This window comes from Emys orbicularis, chromosome 1, assembly GCF_028017835.1.
Source record: "Emys orbicularis isolate rEmyOrb1 chromosome 1, rEmyOrb1.hap1, whole genome shotgun sequence".
Lineage (NCBI taxonomy): Eukaryota > Metazoa > Chordata > Testudines > Emydidae > Emys > Emys orbicularis.
In genome coordinates this window covers 353424307-353437578 of record NC_088683.1, presented here as the reverse complement: position 1 = coordinate 353437578, position 13272 = coordinate 353424307, and the positions used below count along the sequence as shown (strand labels likewise).

The window sequence follows — 13272 nt, the reverse complement described above, 5'->3', positions numbered from 1 at the left end:
GCCAAGACTGGCTGCCACTCTAAACTCAGGGGAGGCTGCCTTTAAGCAACGCTGCGGTTCGCGACAGGCCACGGGACCGTTCAGGATACAAAGCACTATACGCTGTTGCTCGTTCAAGCAGGCAGAGCCAACGCACACAGGGCCAGTCTGTTAGAGAAGCTGAGCACCCACCGATCCTAAGAAAGTCAGCGGGAGGAAAGGAGATAGAACGGGGCTGCTGGCTGGAGCCGGCGCACATTCTTTATCTGAAACTCCTTTCACGATGAAAAATGGCCTTTCTTTGAAAACAAATGTTTTCAATGAATATTTGTTTTCAAAAACTTGAGAAAAAGCAAAACATTTGATTTCCCCCCAACTTCCCCCCCCCCGCCTTCATTTGAAAAATAGACATGGGGGGGGGGGGAGGGGACAAAAAGTCCATTTTTTTAGTTTAAAAAAAAACACAATGTATTTTTTCAGGTTTTGGGGATTTTTGTTGAAAAAAATCAGAAAAATTCATTTTGAAATAATTTCCGTAAAATATAGTATTTTTGATCAGCTCTACCAATAACTACAGATGTGGAAAGATACACCTCGACCATTTGCTCATGCAATGCGAGGGTGGCTTGAGGCTTTAGCAGATGGCTGCTGTTTCAATACTTGATGTGACAAGGTGGAATTATACTTCCTTCTGTACACAGCCAAAAACAAGCTGCTGTCTGAGATGGTTAGACAGGCAGGGACTGAGAAGTGCCAAACTTCTGCCACCAGCCAGTCAGATCAGGCAGCAGTCTCCCGCACCGTGACTGGCAAGGGGCAAACGGAGCTCTGCGCCCGCTGCAGGATGAAGAGCGGGCCCAGAACAATAGCACCACCATACCTAGAGGCCTGGCTCTCTCCAGTTGCAATTCCATCAGTTCTGCTCTTGGTGCAAGGAATTGGGGATAAAGACAGTGAGGGGGGCACCAAACTAAATTAATATAGGGTCACCCAGGTCAGCTTGACACAGATCCGGGCATATTCATATCATCTAATAAATAAATAAATATTAATCCTATACTTTGCATTTCTACAGCCACCTGCCACCCCAGGCCCTCTAAGCACTTGACATACATTAATGAATTAAGCCTCACAACACACCTGTGCATTATCCGTATTTTACAGATGGGGCAACCACAGCGCATAGAGGTAAAGTGAATTGCTTCAAAGCCATACTGCAAGCTTATGGCTGGACCACAAATAGAACGGAACTCTCCTAAGCACTACTCCTCTGCATTTACTACATGACGTGTTATTTTCAATGGAGTTTTGTTTTTCCCTGGTTTTAATTTGCTTCAAATCACTTTATTTAAAAAAAAAAAAAAAAAAAAAATCAATAAAGCCTCCAGATTAGCAATGGTAGCTCAAATCTTTCTGATGAAAGACAGTACACCAGTTTTTAGGCACTAGTTCAAATAACCATTCCCATGTCTTAGCTAACTGGGACATTTCAGAGGAATGATACAAAATGTTCTCCAAATTTAGATAAAATATGTAGCAAAGATTTCATTCAAAACCGGATCATGAGAGGGGCAAAGAACATGACTTTAATGAAAGCTGTTGTGTCCCATCTTTACCCTCTATGCTGGAAAGAATGCACACCCTCCTCAAACTGCAGTGGAGTGGCTTTAAAGAGTATTTTAAAGCGTCAATTTTTCAAACTATGTGTAGTCCCTGTACTCTACTGATTGCATGCACACAAACAGTGCTCAAAAATTACACACACAGCTGCACCGATATACGAATGGAGACACAGTTGAGGCCCCTTTAAAAGTTTGGATCCAAGTATTTAAGGCTTCAAAACCTACAGCATGCAAAACAAATGAATGACTATACTAAAAACCTGGGGAAAAAGTGGTTATGGCAACGTTCGCCAGGTAGTGTTGCCATCACTTCCACTTTCTTTTTCTTAGGGTGCAAGCACTGTTCATCTTTAAAGAAATGCTTGTTGTTGCTTGTTTTGTGATGCAATCGGTTTGTTTTAGGGGAGGTGTGGAAAGTAGCAAGAGAGTTTGCTTTTTGCCTTAAGCGAACTACAGTCAGTTCCTGAGATACAGCTGGCTCCCTACGAACCAGGCATTGGTGTGTGGGCTGAGTTTTGAAAGATGGGACCACTTCTGTTCCAGGACTGGTGTATCTACACATGCATGTGAAGCTGCCCTGTAAGGCTCTGAGCTATGGATGAAGTTCTATGGCTTGTGTCACACAGAAGGCCAGACTTCGCGGTGCCTTCTGGTCTTAAAGTCTATTAATCTGTTACTGCTTAGAAGAGGGGTGACAACAGGTAATCCGAGAAAGTGGGTGTTGATAATTCTTCCCTTTACAAAGCTCTTGATTCAGAATAAATACACGCGACTGACTTTTGACATGAATTATACTTTGAACTTCCATAGAGAGCATCTTTCATCAGAGGAACTTACAATCTATCAATCTAGTTACTGCTTGTAATGCGTGTTAAAACCAAGAGGTACCATTATGATTTAATCTGACCGCCTGCATAACACAACCCAGATAATTTCACCCAGTTAATCATCATAGAATCATAGGACTGGAAGGGACCTTGAGAGGTCATCTAGTCCAGTCCCCTGCACTCATGGCAGGACTAAGTATTATATAGACCATCTCTGACAGGTGTTTGTCTAACCTGCTCTTAAAAATCTCCAACGATGGAGATTCCACAACCTCCCTAGGCAATTTATTCCAGTGCTTAACTACCCTGCCAGTTAGGAAGTTTTTCCTAATGTCCAACCTAAACCGTCCCCAACGGTTTCAACCCCAGGAGCCCTACGCTTGGCTCAGAGCTAACTATACCCGTTTCTTCTTTTCCTTCTCCTCCTCCTCAGTTTACTTAATTTGCTGCTGTTAGCCTGAACTTTAAAACAACTTCACACAGTTAATTGGTTGCTTTCCACCCCAGCCCCCTCTCTCACACTTTTGGTTTTTCTGAAGTTTTAAACAGATCTTAAGATGGTTAAAGAAAACTTAGTTTGATAGCATCCTGTCCGGCAAGAAATAACTTATCATTGGTTGTGAAACCCTCATTTCTGTATGTTTTATCTTTATGGCCCCCACTTTTCAGAACGGCACTAGCCGTCACCTACAGCCCCCAACTAAAACCTCTCCAGCGCATCATCAAGGATCTACAAGCTATCCTGGAGTATGATCCCTCACTCTCACAGACCTTCGGAGATAGCCCAGTCCTCATTTACAGACAGCCCCCCAACCTGAAGCAAATACTCACCAGCAACTACACACCACACAACAAAAACACTAACCCAGGAACCAACCCCTGCAACAAACCCTGCTGCCAACTCTGTCCGCATATCTATTCAAGGGACACCATCATAGGACCTAACTACATCAGCCACACCATCAGGGGCTCGTTCACCTGCACATCTACCAATGTGATATATGCCATCATGTGCCAGCAATGCCCCTCTGCCATGTACATTGGCCAAACCGGACAGTGTCTATGCAAAAGAATAAATGGATACAACTCAGACATCAAGGATTGTAACATTCAAAAACCAGTAGGGAACACTTCAATCTCCCTGGACACTCAATAACAGACTTAAAAGTGGCCATTCTTCAACAAAAAAACTTCAAAAACAAACTTAAATGAAAAACTGACGAGCTGGAATTAATTTGCAAACTTGACATCATCAAATTTGGCCTGAATAAAGACTGGGAGTGGCTGGGTCACTACAAAAAGTAATTTTCTCTCTGTTGATACTCACACCTTCTTGTCAACTGCTGAGAATGGGTCACATCCACCCTGATTGATTTGGCCTTGTTAGCATTGACCCCTTCCCCCCTCCCCACTTGGTAAGGCAACTCCCATCTTTTCATGTGCTGTATATTTATACCTGCCTACTGTATTTTTCACTCCATGCATCTCATGAAGTGGGTTTTAGCCCACAAAAGCTTATGCCCAAATACATCTGTTAGTCTCTAAGGTACCACAAGGACTCCTTGTTGTTTTTGCTGATACAGACTAACACGGCTACCCCTCTGAAACCTGCCACTTTTCTGTTGTTAATCTGTCTGGTTCTCTAATTGTTTCAGTCTGCTGTATAATAAATTTTGCTAGGTGTAAGTTAGTTAGGGTAGTGGGATATAATTGGTTAGAGACTTAAGTTATAATATGTTAGGATTGGTTAGTTAAATTTCAGTAAAATGATTGGTTAAGGTAGAGCTGAGAATATTACTATACAAACTGGGGTCAAACAGGAAGTGGGGGGAAGGGAAATTGGAATCATGCTTGCTAAGGTGGGGGAACAGGAACAGGGAATGGGGAACAGGGACACAGGCAAGGCTTTGCGGTGTCAGAGCTGGGAAGGGGGACACACGGTAAACGCTCTGCGGCGTCAGAGCTGGGAACGGAACACTGGGGAACAGGCTCTATCGGCGTTCAGAGATAAGCCTGACTGGTGTGAAGGGCTTCGGAATATGCTTGCTTGGAAACTAACCCCAATAAACATCACATTGTCTGCACTTCGGCCTTCTGGTCTTTGCTTGCTGTCTGCGTGACAAGAACCAGGGAAGTGGAAGGGGAAAGGGAAAGCCCTCTAACAATGGAGATTCCACAACCTCCCTAGGCAATTTATTCCAGTGCTTAACCCCCCTGACAGTTAGGAAGTTTTTCCTTGTGACCAACCTAAACCGCCCTGGCTGCAATTTAAGCCCATTGCTTCTTGTCCTATCCTCAGAGGTTAAGAACAATTTTTCTCCCTCCTCCTTGTAGCAACCTTTTATATACTTGAAAACTTTTATCATGTCCCCTCTCAGTCTTCTCTTCTCCAGACTAAACAAACCCAATTTTTTCAATCTTCCCTCATAGGTCATGTTTTCTAAACCTTTAATCATTTTTGTTGCTCTTCTTTGGACTTTCTCCAATTTGTCCACATCTTTCCTGAAATGTGGCGCCTAGAACTGGACACAATACTCCAGCTGAGGCCTAATCAGCACAGAATAGCGCGGAAGAATTGCTTCTCGTGTCTTGCTTACAACACTCCTGCTAATACATCGCAGAATGATGTTCGCTTTTTTCTCAACAGTGTTACACTGTTGACTGATATTTAGCTTGTGGTCCACTATTACCCCCAGATCCCATTCCGCAGTACTCCCTCCTAGGCAGTCATTTCCCATTTTGTATGTGTGCAACTGATTACTCCTTCCTAAGTGGAGTACTTTGCATTTGTCCTTATTGAATTTCATCTTATTTACTTCAGATCATCCCTGCATCAAGCCCTATAGCGTGTGCCTCAACTAGAGGACGTCTCGCCATGCCGACTGTCCACCTAGCACATCTCTTGTACTGACTGTACCCCCAGGGATGTCACCCCAGTTTACAGATGAGTAGAGAGAGGTCAAACAGCTTGTCCAAGCGAGTTGCGAACCTCTGAGCAGGAGTCCCAATTCCCAGGTCCCCTGCTTTAAACACTAAAATCGCACTCCCACCAAATAAAAAAAAGTAATTAAAAATCACTAGAGCAATTACAAACAAGACTGTGGTGTGCAGTAATTGAATTAAAACAGACATGTCATGGCTGCTTTTTATAACTCCAATTAAGTGTCTGTACCAGTCTAATTAATGGAAGTTAGTTTGCCATCTAATTTCAAGAGTCTGTATTACGAGTGTGATTCAGACAAATGTTGCACAAGACACTTCATGAAGAGTTTTGTTTTAAAAGGATCCAAGATAAATTAGCCAATTACACCTTACACTTGGTAACTCTTAACAGCAGGGATGCTGAATAGGTACTATACATCATTCATGCATCTGCATCCAAAAGTATTTAAGATTGTACAAGGCAGAGCAATGATGTGCCTGAAGAGAATACAGGAGGGAATCTCCTTTCATGTGCTGCATAATTAAGAAGCCATTTAAGCATCAAATTTCATCATTCTTTAAGGCAGCATTTCCCAACCTTCTGAAAGCTAAGCCTTCTTCAGGAAAATGAAACCAACTGGGTCATCTGCTCTGTGTTGTTAATGCCTATCCTAAAATGAGTGGTCAGTCTCAGCAAATAGCGTAGATCCTCCTAGTGTGACACTACTTCTTTCTTCCATGTTCGGATGAGCAGTGAAATATTGACATTTCAAGTATCACTGACATCTGAGCAGCCAGCAAAAAGAATAGGGCAGTTCACACCTCAGGGCTATTTTTTCAGGCTCTCAGCAAACTTAGGCAGACAATGTTGCATTGTTACACATCGGCCAAGATTTTTAGATTCTCTGTGCAACTAGAACAGCCAGAGTCTTAACCTTAAAGCTGAGACTCTGGAGAATAGCTGAGATGCCGATCTGCACCCGTCACCGCAGCTAATACTTCGCACCCTCTCAGGGGGCATACCTAGCATGCTGGGAAACGGTGCCCTAAGGTGAGCTGCAAATAAAATCTCAGAAGTCTCTGTTTTTAGGATTACAAAGGGACATAATCTGTGACAAATGCTAGTCAGGTTGCTTAATTATGATGACTATTGTGGCAGCACCAAGAAGCCTGTCATTGACCAGCACCCCATTGTGATATGTGCTGTACAAACACAGACTACTACAGTGATGAGGGACAGACACGAACCTGAATAGATGAATGAGTGAAGAAAAACACCCATGCCTCAGAGAAAGTAACTAGCAGGAAATACGTAGGAAATTAGGCAAAAGCTATGGCTAACTATAGCGGGCCGCCTACAGTTAAGGTCTAGACCAGCCTTCTGTTTAAATACAATCAATAGCCAATTCAAAAATGTTGGTTATAAAGGTTACTTTGCTTTTACACTGAAAATCAGGCCATTCCTGTGGGATCAGACTGAGTGAGTGGGGTGCGGTGAACATCGTCTCAGTCTTTCTCCGGGAGTAAAAGCAGTTCCTGCTGAGTCTTCTTTTTTAAACCAAGTTTCTAGATACTATGGCAGCAAAAGCTAAATACAGTTCCAGCTCTAGGCAAGACCTTGTGGGTCACTAAAGAATTTGCAGTGAGGCACAGGGAAGAAAGAGAAATATCCAAAACTGTTCCCAAAGGCTATTTACCAACAAACTGTCTGCTCATCCCAATGGCTCTATGCTTGGGAAGAGCAGCTGAGGAACCTCTGCTTTTACCCATTCAACCCAACCACACTCTCTTCCATCTTCTCAATAAGCTCTCTTCAATGTTCTTCGTAAGCCCTGCTTTCCTGTTTCTTACTGCCCTCGCTGGATGGTATCTGAACCCAGAGCTATTTCCTGTCTTCCATCCCTGTTTTGCTCCATCCCTGCTACTAATAGACTTCTGAAGGTATCTGCCCACTCCTGTTTCCAAAGCAAGCCAGGGCAGGACCTGGCTACATGGGGAAGATGGAACAGGGTTTTCCCCAAAAATCCTTAGGAACCAGGACAAAGCTCTTGGTTTAAAGGTCAATGTATGTCCCCATCCTCACCTATGGTCATGAACTTTGGGTAATGACCGAAAGGACGAGATCGCGGGTACAAGCAGCGGAAATGAGGTTTCTCCGCACGGTGGGTGGGCTTACTCTCCAAGATAGGGTGAGGGGCTCGGCTATTCGGGAGAACCTTGGAGTAGAGCTGCTACTCCTCCGGATTGAGAGGAGCTAGTTGAGGTGGTTTGGGCACCTGATAAAGATGCCCGCTGGGAGGCCTCCTTTGGAACTCTACTGAGCACGTCCCAGTGGGAGGAGGCCCCAAGGCCGACCCAGCACATGCTGGAGGGATTATATCTCCCTGCTGGCCTGGGAACGCTGGAGAATCCCCCAGAAGCAGCTGACACCTGTTGTGGAGGAAAGGGAGGTCTGGTCCTCCCTACTCTCCATGCTGCCGCCGCCATGACACTCACCAGGAAAAGCGGCATAAAGAAAAAAGAAGAAAGAAGAAGAAGCTTCTGTACCAGATGACTGGAAGGTAGCTAATGTCAGGCCAATTTATAAAAAGGGCTTGATAGGAGATGCTGGCAATTACAGGCTGGTGAGCCTAACTTCAGTACCGGGTAAACTGGTTGAAACTATAATAAGGAACAGAATTATCCAACACATAAATGGACATGGTTTGTTGGGGAAGTGTCAACACGGTTTTCGTAAAGGGAAATCATGCCTCACCAATCTATTTGAATTCTTTGAGGGAGTCAACAAACATGTGGATAAGGGTGATCCAGTTGATACAGCGTACTTGGATTTTCAGAAAGCCGCTGAGAAATTCCATCACCAAAGACTCTTAAGGAAAGTAAAGCAGCCATGGGATAAGAGGAAAGGTCCTCTCATGAATCAGTAACTGGTTGAAAGATAGGAAACAAAGGTTAGGAATAAACAGTCACAATGGTGAGAGATGAACAGCGGGGTCCCCCAAGGATCTGTACTGGGATCTGTGCTGTTCAACATATTCATTAATATTCATTAACAGTCTGGAAAAGGGGCTGAAAAGTAAAGTGGCAAAGTTTGCAGATGATAACTATCTTGAATAATTTTGTAAGTTCAAAGCAGATTGCTAGGAGTTACAAAGGGATCTCACAAAACTAGGTGACTAGGCAACAAAATGACAGATGAAATTCAACATTGATGAGTGAAAAGTAATGCACAATGGAAAAAATAATCCCAACTCTATAAATACTATGATGGGTTATACATTAGCCATTATCACCCAATAAAGAGATCTTGGAGTCACCGTGGACAGTTCTCTGAAAACTTTCACTCAATGCGCAGCAGCAGTCAAAAAGGCTAACAGTAAGTTAGGAACTTTTAGGAAAAGGATAGATAATGAGACTGAAAATATCATAATGCCACTATATAAATCCATGGTGAGCCCACACCTTGAATACTGTGTCCAGTTCTGGTCATCCCACCTCAAAAAAGGATATAGTGGAATTGGAAAAGATTCAGAGAAGGGCAACAAAGATGATCAAGGGTATGGAACGGCTTCCCTACATGGAGACACTAAAAAGATTAGGGTTGCTCAGCTGAGAAAAGAGAATGAAGGGGCATATGATAAAGGTCTATAAAATCATGAATGGTATGGAAAGTGAATAGAGAAGTGTTTTCCCTTACACACAATACAAAAACCAGGGGTCATCCAATGAAATTAACAGGCAGCAAGAGGAAGTAATTTCTCACACAATGCACAGTTAACCTGTGGAACTCGTTGCCATGGGATGTTGTGATGGCCAAAAGTATAACTGGGTTGAAAAAAGAACTAGATAAGCTAGATGGAGGATAAGTCTATCAATGGTTATTAGTCAAGATGGTCAGGGATTCCACCCCATGCTTGGAGCAACCCTAAACTTCTGACTACCAGAAGTGGAAGATAAGTGGATCACTCCTTAATTGCCCTGTTCTGTACACCCACCCCGAAGCTCTGGCATAGGCCACTGATGGAGACAGGATACTGGGCAAGATGGACCATGGTCTGACCCAGTATGGCAGCTCTTATGTTACAGTTAATATCTTAACGAAACTATGATGTACACCTCTACCCCGATATAACGCGACCCGATATAACACGAATTCAGATATAACGCGGTAAAGCAGTGCTCCGGCGGATCAAAGCAAATTCGATATAATGCGGTTTCACCCATAACACCTAGGGGATAGGGATAGCTCAGTGGTTTGAGCATTGGCCTACTAAACCCAGGGTTGTGAGCTCAATCCTTGAGGGGGCCACTTAGGGATCTGGGGAAAAATCAGTACTTGGTCCTGCTAGTGAAGGCAGGGGGCTGGACTCGATGACCTTTCGAGGTCCCTTCCAGTTCTAGGAGATAGGTATATCTCCATTTATTTATTTATTTATTTATTTAACATAGTAAGATTTTTTGGCTCCCAAGGACAGCGTTATATCGGGGTAGAGGTGCATCTCCATGACTGATATTTTTGAGCCCACAGCGACTTCTCACTTGGTCTGTTTTTGAAGATTGAGCTATTTAATAGCATTTCGGTGATAAACCTCAGAAATATGTTGTGCTTAACAAAAAAAAAAAAAATAAGAGGAGCAGGTTCACAGAACAGCTATAGATCATCAAGGATAAATATAGCTCATCTAAATTTAGTTGGCATTTGGTCATTTAAAATGCCTGGAAAAACAACATGTTAATGCAGAATAAAACATGAAGCTATAACATACTGTACTGTGTGAGACAAGGCCCCACATTTTTTTTCCTTTTTAGATAATGCGGAACATCTGAATGATGCCACTGGAGTAATATTTAGAAGACCCAGTATTTGTTCAATTAGTTTTCTGTCTAGTCCCAGAGTAGGCTGTGTGCTATTCTGAGAAGAGAGACTAATTTAATGGAGATGTTATTACGTTAAAATACCATTTCATCCTTATTTGATTTATAGGAGTATGTCCTCCAATAAAGGTCATTGGGCATGGATGTAATGTCACCACACACACAAATAAAATCCCACCTTTTTTCAGAGGTGCAGAAAGACACCTCCCCCCCTACAAATAACCAGCCTTCTCTCAACTCTCTCATCAGCTCCCCATCCTGCAGACAACTGCCCTGGAGGATATACTAGCCTTAGGCTGTCAGTAAGCTCCACTGCTGTCAGAACAGCAGGGGCAGCAAGTCAAAGAGCATATCAAGGACACTCTGCCAAGCATATCCACTCTCGTGAAAACTTAGCATGAGCACCTCAGCTGACCTTAGCCGCTTTGGTGGGCTGTTAGAGCCCAAGCCAGAGAGAAGTGAAACTTCCACAGCACCTTATATCCTCAATCTCTAAGGGTGAAATCTTGGCCCTATTGCAGTGATGGGGAGTTCTGCAATTGATTTCACCGAGATCAGGATTTCACCCATAGCGTTCAATGGATATACGATACTATACAAGTTTTACTTCTCTCTGGCCTGGACTCTATCAGAGGAAGATTGTTTACTGACAATCAATTAGCTTTGCAACAGCAGCGTGAAGTAGGTTATTATACCCAGTTCTTCAATGGGCAAACTGAGGCAAGAATGCCTTTTGCCAGGGTCACACAGCAAATATGCAGTAGAGACCACACTAGCACCCAAGTCTCCCCATCCTGTTCTCTAACTCAGAGATTTCAAACACCTGACTTGTGGGCTACATCCAGCCTGTGTGATGTATTTCTGAGGATGCCATTGGACATTCAATTCTTCAGAACCAAAGCGTTTATTAAAAAATAAAGGTTTCTCTCCCCTGTGGTTACGAGGATAACCTTCCTAATGTGCTCTGCGTGGTAAGCTGACACACTACTGTCTTTCTGGGCCTGCTAAATGCTCAGTTTTTACACCAATTTCGTTCAATCAGGAGAAGCACAGACTTAATCAGTGCAATGCAGCTATAGTGAGGGCTTGTCTTCACTACCGGGGTAAGTCGACCTAAGGTACGCTACTCCAGCAACGTGAATAATGTAGCTGGAGTTGATGTAGCTTAGGTCGACTTACCCTGGTGTCTTCACTGCGCTGCGTCGCTGGGAGACGCTCTCCAGTCGACTTCACTACTCAAGCTCCCCAAGAAGAGTAAGATGGGCCGACCAGAGAGCACTCTGCTGTCGATTTAGTGGGTCTTCACTAGACCCGCTAAATTGACACCCGCTGCATCGATTGCAGCAGTGTAGATCTCCCCGGTAGTGAAGATAAGCCCTGAGAGAAACACCTTTGTGTCAACAGAATGACACCGACACATGGGGAGGGGTACCCACTGGTTTAATCTAACAATTAACTTAAATCATTGTGAAAGCTTAGTGTAGACCAGACCCGAGTATGCAGGAGACTGAAACAGTGGCACTGGTAGGTGTGAATTCTCACATCCCCTAAATCTCAGGGGGTGTTAACATTGAAGGCTAATGACAACACTGCAATATCAACTATTCAATTGCTGATTACTTTCACAGTTGGAAAAGGGGAGGTGTTGGGAGCAAAAGTATGGTAAGCACGGAGAGTTCTGCAGGGAAGAAGATGCAGAGGGAAGAAGAGAGGAAGCACACAAATACAGGGGAAAGGGATAGAAACAGAGAAAGGAGGATGGGGAAGGAAGAGAAACAAAGAACAGGAACAACACTGGCCTAAATGGAAACAGATTTACCCATTGAGCGATGCTGGATGTGATCATAAGGTCCTGGACAATGATAATAACTAAGTTATTACATAAAAGTCATGTCCCAGCCTGGAGCTCTGTGCCAACCTCTCATTGACCTTCTTCGGGGGGGGGGGGGGGAAATGGAGGAGTGTATGTATCTTAAATTTACACCCTAACTCGTTCTCCAGAATTCAAATGGAATCCAGCTTTCTCCAAACAGTGATTTGGACTCTCCAGCACTGAACACAAAACGTTGCCCAACTGGGTGTTTGGCAAGCACACGGAAGGTGGAACATGTGAAACAAAGTCTAGTGGACTGAAGCTGTGACCAAGTTTTATGAGGCTCCATTAGGTCAAGAGAAAAGATTTCCATACCCAGCCATCACTTCCAGATGGAGTTGTCCAGAGACCGTCAGGAAGGCAGGAACATTGAAGAAATGGGAGTTTTCCCCAGGTTCCTGTACTTTATTTGATGTCTGTAAGTCAAGAACACACAACATGCCAGACTATTAAACGACAATTAAGGATCATGGCTCCTAATTTATCATTCATGCCCCTCCTCTGAAAATTACAGGTGCTTCAATCCAAATGAAAAAAAGAACAGGACAAGGTCCCATGCTTCCAGGAGTAAAGCCATACACCAGGGGTTTGTCTACACCAGGAGCATTGTCAAATTGGTTTTAAAAGTAGTTCAAGGTGAGTCCATTTCAAAATCAGTTTGGGGCCTTTACTAACTTGGCAATTACCTCCTATTTCAGCACAGCTGCACCATGCAAACCCCTAATGTAGACAGGGAAAGCCATGATTTGCATGAGAACCTGGGACTAATCTCCAGTCTAGACAGGGCCTCAGCGTGATTTAAGATGGTATCACCTGTTGTCACTGAAGTAGTCTACAGAACATCTGTAGGGGGAGGGGGAGAGAAACCAACTCCAAAGTTGGAAATATACCAAAAAGAGATTCTTCATTGTCTCTTGAGGAGCATTTAGACCAGAGGTGGGCAAACTTTTTGGCCCGAGGGCCACATCTGGGTATGGAAATTGTATGGCGGGCCATGAATGCTCACGAAATTGGGGGTTGGGGTGCGGGAGAGGGTGAAGGCTCCGGCTGGAGGTGCGGGGTCTGGGGTGGGGCTGGGGATGAGGGGTTGGAAGTACAGGAGGGTGCTCTGGGCTGAGACCGAGGGGTTTGGAGGGTGATCAGGGCTGGGAAAGGGGGTTGGGGCACCGTAGGG

The 13272-nt window shown here is 44.0% G+C and overlaps 1 protein-coding gene across 10 annotated transcripts in view; it reads right to left on the bottom strand.

Annotated features, from left to right (window-relative positions):
* Positions 1 to 13272, bottom strand: part of NARS2 (asparaginyl-tRNA synthetase 2, mitochondrial) — a 68316-nt gene that overhangs the window by 33639 nt on the left and 21405 nt on the right. For 9 of the 10 annotated variants that reach the window (XM_065412154.1, XM_065412162.1, XM_065412197.1 and 6 more), the window contains one exon: positions 12414 to 12514. The exons of the other annotated variant lie outside the window; for it this stretch is intronic. In XM_065412154.1, coding sequence (XP_065268226.1) covers positions 12414 to 12514 — 101 coding nt within the window. The remainder of the gene's footprint in view (positions 1 to 12413; positions 12515 to 13272) is intronic. 10 annotated transcript variants of the gene reach the window in all.